Raw genomic sequence first — 17,660 nt, 5'->3', positions numbered from 1 at the left:
CCAAAAATGATTTGTTATATTAACACCCTTATCGTGTCTTGTGCACAAAGTGTTAAAATTTGTGTGAGCGGCTCTATTTCTTGCTTCTTAAACCAATAATGCAAAATGATTTTGTCTCACAAACTACACAGCATGCATTTGTTTTAAATTTAAGTCCAAAATGTGAAATATTTGTATAATGTGCATTTAAATGTTAGATATTTTAAAAACCATCAAATCAGAATTTTAAGTATAACTTGCTGTATAAACTGAAATGTTTACGTTAGATTTACTCTACTCTTTATTCAATATGATGTCATGAAGTTAAGTAATTTACCAAGGAAAACTGTGTGCAAAAAACATGAAATCTTAACAAAATATATAAAAAAAATGCAATTACTTTTAAAAATCACTGATATAATGAAATATTTTAGACCTGATCATAACTACAAAAATGTATACAGAACTTTCCATGACATTTTAAAAATATTTTTATTATTTTACATGACTTTACCAGGCTTAGAAATCAAAATTCTGTGATATATCAGTGTTTCCATAACCGTATGAACCCTTTTGTTTGTTAATAAATGCCCGTGTTACATAATAAAGAACTCTAAATACACATGTGACTAAAGAAACCACACCACATTAATGATGATCTTCCTGTTGATTGATTAAAGAAAATGGTCTGTAGATGGCACTACAGGATCATGCAATTTTATGGGGCATAGTGATGCTCTGGCAATAGCCCTGCCATTATAAGGATGAACCTGTCCCTTTTGCTATTGTGATAATAAAAACAGTAAACTGGCAATGTAAAAGAGATGAATGTCTTTAATAAACTGCTTAAATAGGACTCTACCTGAACGGTCTGTCTGTCTGTGATTCCTCCGTACACTGATATCTGAGGTACAGCCTGCTGTCTGTTAGAGCAACTTGATATGGTGTTGCTGCCAGTGGAGGCTGAGGTGGTGCTGGGGATGGTGACACTGGCACTGAAGGCCACGCTGTCTTGCTCCTTCTCCATGGGATGGCCTCCAACTGCTTGTGCCTGATCCAAGGCTAACGTCGATCCTTCACACTCCCATCCAGCTGAAACAGAGAACATAAATATAGGTGAAAGAGTTTGTCTTTAAGACGTGTGTCATTGTGAAGAGGTTCTCTATCATGTTTTAGGGTAGTAATACATGCACATAAATACATCTCTTGTGTTGGGTGTATGTGTGTGTACTCATGTATGTGTATTTGTGCATACAATTGGGTCCAAATGTCTGAGACAACTAGTGAAAATGCTTCAGGTTTGGTTTGTTTTCCCATTTAATACAACATTGGCATTGCAAATTATATTATCATAATAACAACTTTATTGTTGCATGCACTCGAGCTGGCATGGACTCCCGAAGTTTGTACAAAACCTGATAATCCATGTTATCCTAGCATGATTTGAGAATTTTTCAATGAGCCTCTTGTGTATTTCAGAGGAAGCAAGGAAATCTGACCTGATTAACAACCAACCCTGAAGAAGAGGTAGCCTGCTTTGTTACATCAAAGATCTATTTCCACATAATCTAACCAATAAGAATGACTTTTGTTTGTTTACCCTAATTTGTGAAAAGTATCTTTTGGATCATGTCCTATGAAAGTGTACCATAAACCTCAGAGAGGGTGTTAATTTCCTTCTGTGTTTCCTCCATAACCCCAATCTCAAAGTACTCCAAATGATACAAACGGATCCACACAGATGACTTGCAGATAACCAGCTCTCCACTATCCTGAAGAGAAACTAGAGTAGTCTTAATCACAGCCTATCACCTTTCCAATGTAATTTAGTGGATTGCTGTGATAAACATAATGCATCAGACATACACTACATGCTAATCTATTCTCATTAAGTCCCAACTGGCATGATTAAGTGCCATATTTAACCTTAAATATACTCTTTTCTTTGAAATTCTCATTATATGTGGCAGCTACACTGTTAGTTTGCTCGAGCTTTTGTGGTTCTTGCTAAACTGCGACGCCTTACAGAATTGCAGACCTTGGCTAATTTATGGTCCACATGCCCACACCAGCTCAAGTAGATCTGAGCAAATGTGTAGAGGGATTGAAACAACATAACACAGACCTGACATCAGCACCAGAGGCAGCCCTGAGCTTTGATCTGTTTGGGGATCTCTGAGACCATAGCAGACATATCAACAGGCTCTATATCACAATAGCAAATACTAAAAAGTAAGATTAATGCTTACATTTCCACTCAGGTGAACTGCTTTTGTGTACGTGGAAGGTATTTGACAGCACCACACTTCAGATGTTGACTGGCATATTTATAGTCAGTCAAACATGTAACAAGCCAGTTAAGTAAGCCAGATACGTTCTATATGAATGACAGAATGATTATCTTTTTGTTGGAAAAATGTTAAAGAAAAAAACAATTTTATGTTTGTGTTTTTGCCTTGTTTTACAGTAAAAACATCTAAATATCCTTAAGATATTTTTGCCTGAGAAGTAAAATTTGAATAAGATATCGAAAATTGTTATTTTGTCATCATTTAAAGACTGTCTCAGTCACCATCCACTTTCATTGTATTGAAAAAAGATGCTATAAAAAGTGCATGGTGACTAGATCTAGCATAACTCCTAACATTGCCTTTTGTGTTCCATGGAAGAAAGAAAGTCGTACATTTGGATTTGGAACAACATGAGAGTAAAAAATGACAGAATTTTTATTTCTGGTTTAAGTATCCCTTTTAAAAAAAAAAACATTCAGAGAATGTATCTTGAATGCATATTATATTTTCTCTTGTTCCATTTGTAGATTTGTGTCAATTGTTTCAAGCAAAAGCCTAACTAAATTTAGGCAAAACATGTGGGGAAAAAATGCCAATGGAACAAGCCCAATATATATGATATATATTCTCTGAAAACGTCCTAATATCTTATGCAATTTTCTTTTTTTTTAAGGGATATTTCAATATTAACAGATAACAAGACAAATATACTGATTAAGGTTAATTATTTGCAGTGTGGACTGTAGAACAAGTATCCAAATGCGAAATGTTCTAATCAAAATATAAACTCTAAAATCAAACCATACAACCAGAATTCCCATGCTGCAAAAAGAGTTGACAAGCCAAAATTAAATCAAAGGCATGCACTGTACTCACTCAGCTTCCGCCACTACTTGTCACAGGATAAAACTACCACAAAGGAAAATCCAATCTCCCACTCTTCTCTGGACAGGACTCCTCCAATTACAAATGGCTGGGACCCAATAATGTCATTAAACAAACAGACATCAAAGGCATCAAAGACTGCTGCAGGCAAAATGGGGTGGAGTTTCTAATCTTGGGGGGTGGGAGGACACTTTTGTAGACATGCTAGACTCAGCCTGCTTCCTAAACGCAGTAGATGAACAACTAGACCAACAGCAAAGCCTGAATACACACCAAGCCATATGGGAGAGTACTGTAGATCATTTTCAATGGTGCAAAACAACAGCGATAACATTTCCACACCATGTGTGAGAGATCTCATGCATTAAGGGAATAGATCACCCAAAAATGAATATTCTATCATCATTCACTCACCCTCATAGGAGTCCTGAACCTGTATGAATTTGTTTCTGCCATGGAACACAAAAGGAGGAATTTTTAAATATGTACTGGTCGTTCTTTTTACATGCAATTACAATGAATGGGGACTGGAGCTTCCAGCTTCAAAAAGCATACATAAGCAGTATAAAAAAATATCATAAAAGCGGTCCAAACAACTTGTGAACTATATTCCAAGTCTTCTGAAGTCATAGAATAGCTTTGTGTAAGAAACAGAAATTTAAGTCGATGTCTAATTAATGAATGGATCATTCTTTAGAGTCAGATCTTTTTAATGAATCAGTTGATCGAGTTCACAAAATTGGTCCAAATGGTTCATTCGTGAATCAGAATGATCCAATTCTTGATTGTCTCACTTAAGCCACGCTATCACTACATGATTGTCAGACTACCTCAATCACTGTACCTGCTCAAATTACACAACAAGGTTTCTTGTCATCATTCTTGTCGTAGCATCACACGTACTACACAGCAGAACGTGGACGAAGTGCACAAACTACAAAATCTTGCTGAAAAAAAAAGATTTATCTGAAAATTCATGCAAGAAATTACAGTGATCATCAGATTTTTCCAGAAATAAATGGTTACGTCTGTTCGCTGTCATACAGCCATGCTACTTGTCCATGTTTTGCTTACATCAGAGTGTACAAGTGTCATTTGTGCTGCATACAAATGTTGTGAATCTTGATACGTTGATGGAAAAAACTATTGTACAATCAGATAAATCTAAATCATTTGGCTAAAAGTTTATCTAGAATGATTTATGCCCTCGATAACAATATTGTGCATGTTAATTATTGTGATATAATATATTACTGAATACCGTTGCATGCCTAACTCAGACCACATATTTATTTGCTAAACAATATTTTTTGTTAATTTATTTCAATCAATCACAATGCATGATAAGATGTGATTGGAAATCTATCTGCAACAGCAAACTTCGACCACAAATCATGTAGTGGGGGAATGGCTTTACTCAGTGGTCAAGTCTCAGTTGTCCTTGAATTAACAGCTCACTGGAGGGGAAGATTAACATTGATTAGCAACTTTTGAATTAACAAAAGTTTACCTGTTCCTAACACAAACCTCTCATATGACTTCAGAAGACTTGGTATATAGCAACAAGTCATATTGACCACAATTATGACACTTTTGCATCCTTTTTGAAGCCTGAAAGCTCCAGTCCCCATTCATTGTAATTACATGGAAAAGAGTGACTAGAACATTCTTCACGTAGAAACTCAAACTGGTTTAGAACGGCAATAGTGCTTAGTAAATTATGACAAAACTTTACATTTTTTGGTAAACTATTCCTTTAAGAAGGCCCTAAAATCTATAGTGTAGACACACTCATTTTATGAGTTTACATGAGTTCATTTGGATGTGAAATGTACAAGATAGAAAGACACATCCACATCCAATCTATTACTACAGCTAGCTTTATTATGCTCAGAGAGATGGAAGTAATCAAAATACATGTAAGGAATTTGTTTAAACCCATTTAACCTTCCATTAGATGTGGATTCTTTCAAGGACATATAAAAGCTTAATATACTCCTCTCTCCATTACCTTGAAAGGGAGAGTCGAGTCCTCTCCAACAGTTTGTCACACTCCCCCTCTTGGTCTGCTCTTCTCTTCGCCTAGCACAGCACACTACACATTATTCCAGTCCATTGGCCCTCAACCATGCATTAGAAAAGGGCTCAGAACACACCTCTGCATCTAACTGAATGCCTGGTGTCATCATCAGTCCTGGGTATCCTGCCAACAAAGCCCTCTCATGACTATCTACACACAAAATTGAGTTACGTAAAAAAAAAAAAAGCACATTTTAGTGTAGCAACAAGAGTGAGGAGTATGCACTGAGTAAAGAAATACAAATTGTATTAGTATGAGAGAACTGGATCTTTAATCTTGAAATCGATATAAGTGATACTGGATAGTACTTAGTGGATTGAAAAGAGTTGAATCGGCAAGAAGTTAAGCCAAGGCATTAAGGTAAAGATGGGTTATCAGGAGAATGAACAGGCCACATCAAACAACCAGGGCTCACCCTCAGGCCGACCTGATACCAGATGGAAGAGACACCCAATCTGAGCCTGTCTGGACAGGGCAGAGCCAGGTTAAACCAGTCTACTAGGATCACAACAACATGGTCATCAAAAGATGTCGAGTAACAGCTAGAACAGTTGTGTGCCATTGTCATGTCATAAACTTGACTGAAGCGGAACTATTGGTCAATCACTGTTTCTTTTATTTTGTTCCGAATACTGCACATATATGTATTTGGGTAGTTGACCTGCAGTGTGGTATGCTAAACTTCATCTTAAACTATTTATTAATCATTTTATAATTACTATGCATGTCGTTTTTATGGCCATTTTAGAGACTAAATGGATCTGTACCTTTTAAAAATGTATTTGCCACACCATAGCACCATTAAAAATGGACTATAGTAAAGACAAAAAGGTGATTCAAATGGTAAATGTCCACAAAATGTACACCTTGCATATTCACATAAATTGTAACCTATATGTTGATGTTGAAGTAAAAATAAAGCTTAACGTTTTTTTGATAATTTTTTTTTTAATTTATTTTAATTTATTTATTACTATATAATGTGTAGTACTTTATTGTTTTTAAGATTACAAATCTAACTGACTGTTGTATTCTCAAAATTACATTAAATTAGACTGAAATTAGCATATCATCCTCACCACACAGTGAGTTAAACTAAGACTCCCATTAGGACATTAGCTTCATCACAGGATGCTTGCTGTTAGTTTTGACACTTTCTTGGCCCAGTGTGAATAAACAGTAAAGCAATAAGGAACTCCTGCCCTAAACAGATCCGTCAGATGTGGTGTCACTTGACAGATCTGACAGTCCCAAGATCAACTGTGCTATCATTCTGTCAGATTCGATCATGAACACTTTCACTGAAGCACAACAGTGGATATCATTTAAAAAGATTTCACTGTAGTCAAAGATCTTGACACAACTTGTTCATTTTACAATGTGCCTTTTAAGCGCACATCAGAGCTTGTCTTAAATCAGAGGTGAGGAGAACTAAAAAAAAGAGACAGAGAAAAAGAGAAATCATGGAAGGAGGGAGCCATCAGTCTTATTTGCCCACAGGAAAGACAAATCACAAATTAGATCCCTTTAATATCTCAGTTGTTTCTACTAGACAGCAATGACATTAAATGGAGTGCAAGTGGAGACCTCTGCTTAAAGCCTAATTTAACCTACATTCGGGTCATTTTTGACCCGGGAGATGTAAATTATAATTTTTAAATACAATACAGTTTTAGTACGGGAATTAAACATTGTGACTTTGTCAAGAGTATTAAAATACACATAAAACAATTTTTCAGACTTTTTAATCAAATTGTTTAAGAGACATATATCTTTTGCTCTCATGGGGCAGTTTTACACATATTATGTAGATGTTTTTGTACTTCACTTACATTTAAAGCCTCTTTCCCATACTCTCTCACACACTTTTTTGTCTCCAGTGGGACTGAATCTTGTTTACAAACATGTACACATGCATGCTCATACAGTCACACATAGACACACACATTCCTGTACAAAACAGACATGACAGATGTAGAAAACATAACAAATGAACTCAATCAAAGGTACTACAGCCTAAAGGGGGTGTGGCAAGAGTATTAGTTGATGCACACATTAGTCTAAATAGGGCATGAAAGAGGAAATTGTTCTCATTTTACTCTGCAGGCATTTGACAATGAACTTACAGCATACTCGTGCATCAACATTAGGCAGTTCATACAAGTAAATATAATAGAAAATATAGAAAAGAAGTATTAATGTTGTATACTTGAGTTGTACAGTTGTTTTGATGATGTTTGGTTGAAAAATATTAACTTTTGACCACCAAGTTGCTTTGAACAGTTTTTTTATTCAAATTACAAGTAATTCTCATATTAGATGTTCAAATAAATTGTATATTATGATAAAAAAAAAAAAGATGTCTTCACATGTATCACACTGGTTTTGCTGTAGTTGTGTCAAAGAAATGTCAAAGAATTTTTACATTTGATTATTTCTAAAAACAAACAAAAGGCATATTAATTAATATGTAAAATATATTAAAACTTCTATATTTGTCAGTAACATGCCAAAATATCAATATTTTTACATGAATAGTATGAACAGTTAAGAACTTATTAATGACTTAAAACCATAAAAAAACATTGGGTTATGATTTAGATTTTTTTTAAAATGTATCTGTGAATGCAAAAGGTTTATGCAGATTCTGAACACAATAGGAGGGTTAAACAATGGAAGAAGAAGAACTTTTTCCCCTAAACAAACTTAAGCACCCTAGGCAAATTATGTTTGTGTTTATGCTGTGCAGCGTTGTTTTAAAATGTTTAGTTTAGGAAAATAAATAAAAGTATACATATTAATCTTAAAGCTCTATACCATTAAAGCTTAAGTATGTAACTTTTCCAGTGGTAAAATACTTTCTCCTATCCCAGCTTAATATGCAGATACAGCCATAGGTAAGCCATTCATAGGTTTTCTAGAAAACTGTAAGCACTGTGTCTCTGTGGCACTATGAAAATTCCAAAATTTTTCTTTTGCGACCCATCACAAGAGAGACAATAACATCGACTCAACCAATGGCTTGAGTTAGAGGCGGGACTATCTGCTGTTCGATCAATGGACGAAGGGGGGCGTATTCAGAAAACTGTTTTGAAAACATTCCGTTTGGTGCCTCTAGTGGCGCAGAAATGACATACTTCAGCTTTAATGCATGTCAACAATTGTATCTTGTATGTCTATTTTTCCTAAGCAATTTTAGCAGAAACACCTGAGACAAAGTTGATACATACATAAAATATGACTGAGCACTCCATTAAATCTCCTGAGCTATGAAAGAGAAACCTCTCTGAGAAGACAAGTCTCTGAGTCAGCAGAAGCCAATGATCAATAACACGTTTAGACATATTGCTCACAAGCCTATCTTCATTAAGCCAAACAAGATGGGTTTGACTGATAGCTCTTCATCTTACGGTATCTTCTTTTATCTTAAACACATGCAATGAGTTATTAGAAAAAAAATCTTGAGTTCTTCAGGTGAAATTTTCCTTCTATGGACATTCTCAGCAAATGTCAGCAGGTTCATTCAGACCTAAAAAGGGTTGTTTGCAGGCTTCAAAGTTATAAATGTATCTTAGCTTTGACAACCTATTGTTCTGTCCTGCCAGATCTCTCACTCTCTCTCTCTCTCTCTCTCTTCTCCATGTTAGCGCATAACCTCTATGTGGCAACCAGGCAGAGGGAGATTTGTGGCCCTAATTTCCTTAAGATCCAGCATAAAACTGTCAGCTGTTGTCTGCTTGGCGGAACATCATTATTAAGCAGAGAAAACATGAAATATGGCCCCTCAGTAATCAAGGTATCACTTGAAGAGTGAAAAGCTCTATGGAGGGAGTGTATGGATGAAAGGGGGCAGGGGGTTTCTCTGTCTGACTACAATCTCCAGTGTTTTTATAGACACTAGTTTTATTGCCAGTGACGCAAGATTTGGAATCACACACACATTGTAATAAACATGCAGAGGGGATCTGAGGATTCCAGCCAGACAGAATATTGCACATGCAAATAACCAGTTTGCACATGCAAAAATATTCATAGTGACCTCATTTCACGTAAATGGAGGGTGAAATGAATATATGGACATCTGTGTTTTTGCATATTGAAATTATCCAGGTTAAATATAGAGCTGCTTTATTCTGAGCCACCCGACAGAAAGCATAAATGGTGTGTTGTGTAATTTCACACTGATTCAGGATGATGTGCCTTCACAGTATTGTCTTATGATGGAAACATTAACATAAATTAGGTTCCCAGAGCCTGATCAATTGTGCAAACTTCAAGGACAAAAGGTATAAATAGCATGATTCAGTCCAATGCTCGCAAACAGAATGAATATAATTCCATCTGGAGTCCAAGCATGTAATAACATAAATTAAAACCTCAGTAACATATTTTCTCGCAATTACAACACAAGCCCCCAAGGCAGTCATTAACGCCACTGTATCTTCATGTCTCAATTACAAATGAATGCCAGTAACTGTACATAACTGCTTTAAAACATTTAAACAGCACTCTTGTGAGGCATGTGCCATGCCTAAGGGATCTCAATGCACAATGTTCATTATAATAACTGACTGTAGCCCTTCGAATTTCTGCTTTCCTTAGAGATTCTAAAGTGACACACAGTCCAGTGTGAAAATATATTCATGCTGATGATACTGAAATAAACAGAAGTCTTGTCTTTGTCTTGAAATCAAATATGGGGATATGGTTGGCTTATAACTGGTCACAAGTCTAGCTCAAAGATTCTCACACTGGGACTATAAATTACTGTTCTCCTGCCAAAAGAGTGCTAACATTTCAGGTTGTATTTTACCCCTTGTCTTTGTGTAAAACAAGACTGCAGCCAGCAGCACACATGGCCCTCACTGTGCAAATTCTCAGAGCCATAAAACTACATTACCACAGGGAAGAACTAATGCCCCAGAGACCACTCAGTTTACAAAGCACCTCAAAGTTTTCCAGCCTAAGAGTTATTACTGAAGAACACAGGTGAGAATCAGTTGTCAATGCAACGTTTGCACATTTTCCACTATATAAAAAGGAATTGTTGAGAAAAGTGGATCATGTCATACATTTTTTTTTCTTGAAGTTCGCTTATAATGTTGGTAAAGTTTTTTGCACAAATGTAGTATTAATGTAGTATTACATTACCTTTTTCTACACTGTCTTCGGTTTCTTCGACTTCTACTTTAAGACATGCCCACTGATAGGCTAACATCTTTGCAGAGCAAATGCCCCCATCATTACATTCGTGGAACTGTTTTTTTGTTTTGTTTTTTAAGAACCAAAAATCACACAGTTCAGGCAATCATTGATATACAATATGTCCCAATTTATGTGAAGCAATCAAATTACAACAGTAGTTTGACTGAAATAACAATTGGAAACTGTGTCTGCACACTGTTGCTCCACAATACTTGTATTATTAGGCATACAAGATTTGGTGATGATAAAATATTACTATATAAACAGTGAAAATAGTCCAGACTAACACATGCTGTGAATGTGAAGGGTTAATAAATCTGTATCCAGCTTTAGGGAGAGTTATAAAGGATGATCGGCCCTCGAGTTTCCCTATTCATCTCACCGCTTAATTATGCCATTTCCCACTGGCAGTACTAAATCCCATTTTAGGAACTTTCCCCCGGGACTAGAACTTTTCGCCACTTTCGCACCTAAGGAACTAAAGTTCCTCTAAGCCATTTTAGGGTGACACAAAGCATTGAGAAAATAGAGGAGTCTACAGCCGCCATTGTAAACTACTAGCTGCTAGAATGCTTCTCAGAAGTTTGTGCTAATTTTACAATTCCCTTAACAGAACTAACATAAAACCAACAAAGTATCCAACAAAGTTTCCAAAGATGTTCACCGTTTCTCACATGTGTGTGTAACTTCATCGGGAGACATGCTTTTAGTTTTCATTGCATCTGTACTGTTTGAACTGTTTGACTATACAGAAAATAAAAGTCTGGATCTCTGGATTACTACATCGATTATTTATGACAGTGTATCGAGAGTGAGTAATTGAACACTATTATACACTAAACTATCATGAAATCTAGTTTACATGAGGAAAGTATCGATGAGAGGTAACTTGCACCAAAATGTGTTTTTTAAGAAAATGAGTGAGTATTTCAGTACAGTAATTTATGTTGAGTCATAAAAGCTTTTATTGTAAAAGACTGTGTTGGATAAATAGGTTTATATTGCTTTCAACATGTTGTCACTACGGCTGTAGCACGCACAGCTCTCGCGCCCAGTTTAAACTATAACCTGAAGACAGAGACAGCGTCCGAAAATGGGACAATGCTGCCTTCGGGGGCTGAGGTAGGATGAAACATGGTGCTTTTTAAACTGTTCAGAGACCAGTATCCTTTATAGTTCCTTTCAACCAAACACGCCGTCATATAAACCATTAAATTATTAGGCAGCTGCCTATGTTTTTGTTTGCAGCCAAAGCACGTATAAAACAAAAGTGTAACTCCGATCCCGGCATCCTCTTTTGGTGTTGTTGATTTTGTTAATATTGCTATTCAATTTCATGTTCCAACCACATCAGAAGAAAAATGGTCAATATTAGATTACGTCACTGGTAACTTTTAGAAAAGTCTCCTCTGGTGTTCCTTTCCTCATACGACTTCTTATAGAAATTTACTAAAGAAAAATTACCTGGACTGTAGGTGGGAAAGGGCCTATTATGTCCCAGTGTTGGGAAATAATGGAATGTTTACTGGGTGGGACTGATTCCACTTCGATCGATTTACGGGTCGACCGGTGGTGATGGTCTCCCACGATCGAATCTCAGCTGAAATACAGGACAATAGATGAAGTTACAGCTGACAAAAAAACTCTCAGCTCTGACACTTCCAGGTTCTTATGGCAGCAGAGAAATCAACTGCTGTCTATGGGCACTTTGCTCAAATTGAGCTAAAAATGCCCAAAAAGTGTTGATTGTGGAGTTGAAACAGAGCATTTCCAAAAAAGTATTAGAGATTTGGGCTTGTTTTTATGAAATTTTTTTCTCCCCTTTTCTCACCAATTTCGAATGCCCAATTCCAATGCGCTTAAGTCCTCATGGTGGTGTATTGACTCGCCTCAATCCAGGTGGCGGAGAAAAAAATCTCAGTAGCCTCCGCGTCCAAGACAGTCAATCCGTGCATCTTATAACGTGGCTTGTTGAGCGTGTTACCGCAGAGACATAGTGTGTGTGGAGGCTTCCACGACTTCCACAACTCACCACGCGCCACACCAAGTGCGAGAACCATATTATCGCGACCACGAGGAGGTTATCCCATGTGACTCTACCCTCCTTAGCAACCGGGCCAATTTGGTTGCTTAGGAGACCTGGCTGGAGTCATTTAGCATGCCCTGGATTCGACCTCACGACTCCAAGGGTGGTAGTCAGTGTCTTTACTCGCTGCTAGCTACCAAGGCCCCCTAAAATTTGGGCTTCTTTAAAATTCCATCAGCATCGGTGGATCAGGATAAACTCAGGATTTTACATATTTTATGATATTTCACAGATCATCATTTAAGTCTGCTCAGACACCCACTTGCCTCTCAGCTGCTGTTGGTGGATTTGAACTTTTCATTGCTCTAACTCTGATCGCAAACCGCTGTTTTTAATTTCCAAATTGCAATTGATGTGACAGATATGAGGCAAATATGATTTTATATGAACAAAACCCATGGAAGGTCTAACGGCAAAAACGGGACCATGTCTCCACCATTGCAACGCATAGGCTACATTTTGTGAAAAGATATGTGAATAAAAATTATGTCTAACTAAGAAAACTATGTCTTTGAATTTATTTTGAATGCAACAAGTAAAAAATTCAAGTTGTCATTAAAGTTGAACATGGAATATGATGATAGTTTTGATATTTCAAATATTAGTATTTACTATATGTGGGTTAATCATTTAAGCATTAAAGATGCATATTGTATGTCTGATGGTAGTTTTCATTTTTATGTACCACATTTCTCAGGCTTTAGAAGCGTGTTAAACGTGTGAGGATGTGTTTTCATCAACCTGTTACAGGTCCGACATAATAATACAAGCATGTTGAATCAAGTTTAAACTTGTTTTTCTGAGATTTCAGAAATAACCTATACAATTTCTTTACTGTAAACCACAGACATCCCTTTATAATGACTTTAGTTAACATCAACAAACATTATTTAATTATATAATGCTTAAACGATTATTAAAACGGCAGTAATGCCAATATCCACCACTGAAATATGCTGCTTAAAAGAACCCGGAAGCATGGTTGCTTGCGGTGTGACGTCAGTAATTTCAACTATGTGCATCAAGACAAATAAATTACAGCCAAAATAGAGGATGTCGTGGCAAAAACAAGACAGTTGGTAGCCATACAGGCGTATATTTCACCACAGTCTTTTGTTTGCACACTGTGTTGGAGTCCTGACCATCTCAACATGAAGTGATCTCTAATATCTTTGTCTCTGAAAAAGTAATGATCTTGCAAAGAATGTTTACCAGCTACATCAATGGACCCTTTTCACAGACTATGATCACTATGGTTTAACAGCTTAAATATAGCAAATATTTAAATTATAAAATTATTTAAATGTACATTTATAACACTATACTTTGTGTTATATTACCCTGGCATTAATTAAAACACAAACAAACCAACAAACTTCTGACTACTGTAATCCATTACTCTTCATTGTCCTCTTTTGGAAAGTCGTATTAGTGGATTTTTTCTTTGTTTTTGTAGCAATTGGGGATGCAAAAATAATATATGATGTGGTCTTCCATTCACCTCTATAGAAGTTTATCCCATTATTACTTCCACTTTCCACTTTTAGACATCCATAATCTTAACACTTAACAAACAAATCTCAATAATTTAACTTTTATTTAAACAACAAACATCATTAAATAAAAAGATGAGCATTACTGCACAATAAATAACTAACAGTGATGACAACAAAAACAGCATTAGTTAGCAAAGACTTTTAAAAGATTTTTAAAACAGCAAAACATTGACCACTAAAGGAAAGGAGGATTTATGTCAAGCAGCTGTCGGCACCTGAGCCGGAGAGCTGAGTGAGAGGGAGAGGATGACAGAGAACATCTGGGCAAGAAGCTTAGAAGCAGGCAGGAATCACTTTCATCTGCCCAGGCAACAGTTGTGCAGGAGAGCGGGGGAGAGAGAGAGAGAATGTCTGTACTCACATCATAACACTCTCAAACAGTTACTACAGACTGTCAGCTGCACTCACACATTCTCATTCAGACACAGGTCTGGTTTACTCTGACACTGCAACTGTTTTACTCCCAAAAATAAGACTCACTTCATTAGGAGAGTGAGACCTATCTATGCACAAGAAAAAGAGAAAGACTTAAAGTAAAAAAAAGAGACTAAAGTTTGCCTAAAAATGATAATTCTGTCATTAAGTCTCTGATACATCCACAGTGAAGTTAGAAAGAAGGTCGAAACAGTCAGGCAACGAAATACTGTCAGCAAACATTTGGACACCGGCCATGCCACTGGGGGAAGTGTTTAGAGGAGCATTTTAATATGAGACATACGCTGTCAGGTCAACAGATGTCTGTCCAAAGGGCAGACCAATTATAGCATGCAAAACAACAATCAGTTGTTCAGAGTCAATGGGCACTTAAGAGTACTTGAGTAGATTTGGTTCCATTTGTAGACTAATCTAAAAAATAAATGACAACATGGTCTTGGAAAATGTCTCTACACAAACGATCATACAGATGTAGGCAAGTTTGCACCAGCTCGGCAACTTTGCATGCCAGAGTGTTCATGTTGACTGATCTCAACTGAATGAAGGTGTTTAAATTTTCTTTAAAAAAAATGTAAAAAATCATGCACTGGAAAGCCATTTTTAACCAATGCAACAAACTCAAAAAACTTTTTTTTTTTTGGACAGATTTTGTTAGAAATTATATAATACACTAGAAGTACAGTATATGGCCACCTCTTCTCTCGTTCCGTATCCAACTATGGGAAATGCCTCAGGCGTGACGGACAATGGAAGCACCAAGAAAACCACATCTGTCCGAAGGGCAGAACAATCACAGCTTTTTAAAGAAGCCCATCTCCTTCCTATAATAACAGCCTTAGCTGGTTCAGAAAGTTGTTGAATATTCCAGGGCTGATCCTCTTGTCTCGCTGTTAGACGTACAACAGAGGCTGTTAGACCTACAACAGAGGGTGTGAAGTCACACAGGATTATGCCAGTTGGGGGATGTTATGGATATTGAATCTCCCAATTTACCCCTGCTGTTCGATATGCAGTTGCTTGAGGAGAGCGGGGAGGTGAAATGATGGCGATTAGGAGGATGAAAAATGTCTTCTCAGGGAACACTCAGATGAAGATGAGAATGACAAGATGCTTCCCTCGAGTAGGCAGAGTGACGAAGTGGCATCCAGCACTGTGTACTGTGACCTTATTGAGGTCAGCAAACGGGCAGCAACTAGGCTAAATATTGATTGGCCAGCATCTCCTGGAGGTCCAGCGATACTTTTACGACTGAAAAAACTCCCCTATCGTCTCCCACCAGCAAAACAACTGCTGCTACCATTGCCTGCTCAATTCAGTGAAATTAAGCGCTTTTTGGATAAGCCGTTCTCCCGTTGCGTGCCCGTCAATGGCTATTCGTTGCTTGACTAGTTACCCTAACGGTGATCTTTCGGTGGCCCATCACCTGCATCCAAACAGGAGGGCCATTCTCTCCTCTGCCAGCACTTCTCTTCCTGCGAAATTGGAGTGCTACACAGCGTCAAAAACTAATTTTCGGCTCTGTCAGTAAAAGCACTTAATTCAAACTCTCTCATGATGGCTTATCAGGCAGAGCTGTTGGCAACTAGACACTGGCAGTTCAAACTCAGCTGTCTGGGAGGAGATATGCAAAATGATGGACCTACATTTTTGCACCTCACATGGCGTGGTCCAAAAATTGCAGCAGGACAATTGCCCTCACCATTGCTGGTGAGAGATCGCTCTGGCTTGATCTGTTGAGCCTCAGTGACAGAGAGAAACAAGACCTTCTCAATGCCACTGTTGACTGGAAGGAGCTGATTGTGGCAGAAATGTGACATTCATAAAAAAGAAAAAAAGAGACAATTGATTTCTGTCTGCCATGCAAACAAGCTCCCTGTGCTCCCGCTACTCCACTGCCCACACCCCAACACAGAGTTGGATATTTATGAGGGGTTCTCAGCCTGTTAGGTTTCAGGGTGTGGACCACACAGCGCTTCTCCAACTGTCTGCTTCAAGCTCTATGCCTTGGAGTAAGCAGAAATTCACGGCCGTTGCTGCTAAATCCCAATCGGCACACCCCTCTAAGAAGAAGCTAAATATCATGGGCATTTGTTGTTTTGGAGGGGAACTGGCAGCACTAGAGTTCTCTACGATGTTTCCTCTCGTGCCTGACAAATCCTCACCCCCACCTGCCAAGAGGAAAAGAGAATGTGATGCAGGCATATGTTATGTTCACCATTGTGGTTGGGCCTGTTCATTACCCCAAGTTCAGTGTTCCCAGTCTCAGCCACTGAGTGAGTTTGTTGGACAGTAATAAAGCCTTTTCAGCTATTAAAGTGTATTTGGCTGCTATTTCAGCTTGCCATGTGGGGTCTGACAAAACCAACCGACATCCTCTCATATGCAGATTTATGAAGGGTGTGTGCCATTTGCGGCAAGCTATTAAGCCTTTGATTCCATCATGGTACCTATCCATGGTGCTTAATGCACTCTCAAGGCACCTTTTGAGCCTCTTGAGAGTGTTCATGCTAAGCTAGGGGCATGGCCACCTCATGGGTTTTATTTAGGGGTGTGTCCATAAAGGATACTTGTGCTGTGGCCAGCTGGGCTTCCCCACACACATTTTTAATGGCTGCCATCCATGGCACATTCAGTTCTCAGAGTTGTCTCTTTAAATAAATTAGAGGTTATATTTAATTTCTCTCTGTCACAGTTCGGAGGGGCGGCTTCGGACAGCATGCAATACGGGAGTTGGCCATATCTTTCCCATAGTGAGATACTGAACACATTTTTGAAAGAGAATGTTGGCAGAGTGAGGTATCTCACCAGACTTCCCTGATTGCACAGACTCACTTAGAATGTCATTTCAGAGCATTATAGTGGTTAATATAAGGAGGAGGGGGACTCCTTTAACAAGCTGTGATTGGTCTGCCCTTCAGACAGATGTGGTATTATTGGTGCTTCCATGCTAGGTTACACTTGGGGCATTTCCCATAGAAATATACCTCACTCTGTTATCAGAGAAATGGAAGCGTAAGCAGTAGTTCTAGCAGGAAGATTCTGGATCCTTATGCTTTCTTCAATCAGGCATCTCCTCCAGTCACTTTACATCCTCCGCTTTATAAGCCTACACACCATCTTTATTGTTCACACACTTCTGTTTT

At 37.8% G+C, this 17,660-nt stretch overlaps 1 protein-coding gene across 3 annotated transcripts in view; it reads right to left on the bottom strand.

The window, feature by feature from the left end:
* The window catches only part of phc2a (polyhomeotic homolog 2a (Drosophila)), a 73,815-nt gene that overhangs the window by 50,722 nt on the left and 5,433 nt on the right, over positions 1-17,660 (bottom strand). Inside the window, exons 1-3 of one of the 3 annotated variants that reach the window (XM_052092155.1) lie at positions 5,312-5,391; positions 5,167-5,237; positions 842-1,071 (exon numbers count right to left, since the gene is read on the bottom strand). In XM_052092155.1, coding sequence (XP_051948115.1) covers positions 842-1,071; positions 5,167-5,237; positions 5,312-5,319 — 309 coding nt within the window. In that variant the 5' untranslated portion in view covers positions 5,320-5,391. Of the gene's footprint in view, positions 1-841; positions 1,072-5,166; positions 5,238-5,311; positions 5,392-17,660 lie in introns of those variants that run through there. The other 2 variants (XM_052092154.1, XM_052092156.1) reach the window with 2 other exon arrangements.

The sequence above is a fragment of the Xyrauchen texanus genome, chromosome 25, assembly GCF_025860055.1.
Source record: "Xyrauchen texanus isolate HMW12.3.18 chromosome 25, RBS_HiC_50CHRs, whole genome shotgun sequence".
Taxonomy (NCBI): domain Eukaryota; kingdom Metazoa; phylum Chordata; class Actinopteri; order Cypriniformes; family Catostomidae; genus Xyrauchen; species Xyrauchen texanus.
Note: the sequence above shows the minus strand (reverse complement) of the source record. Positions and strands in the feature narration are given on the sequence as shown.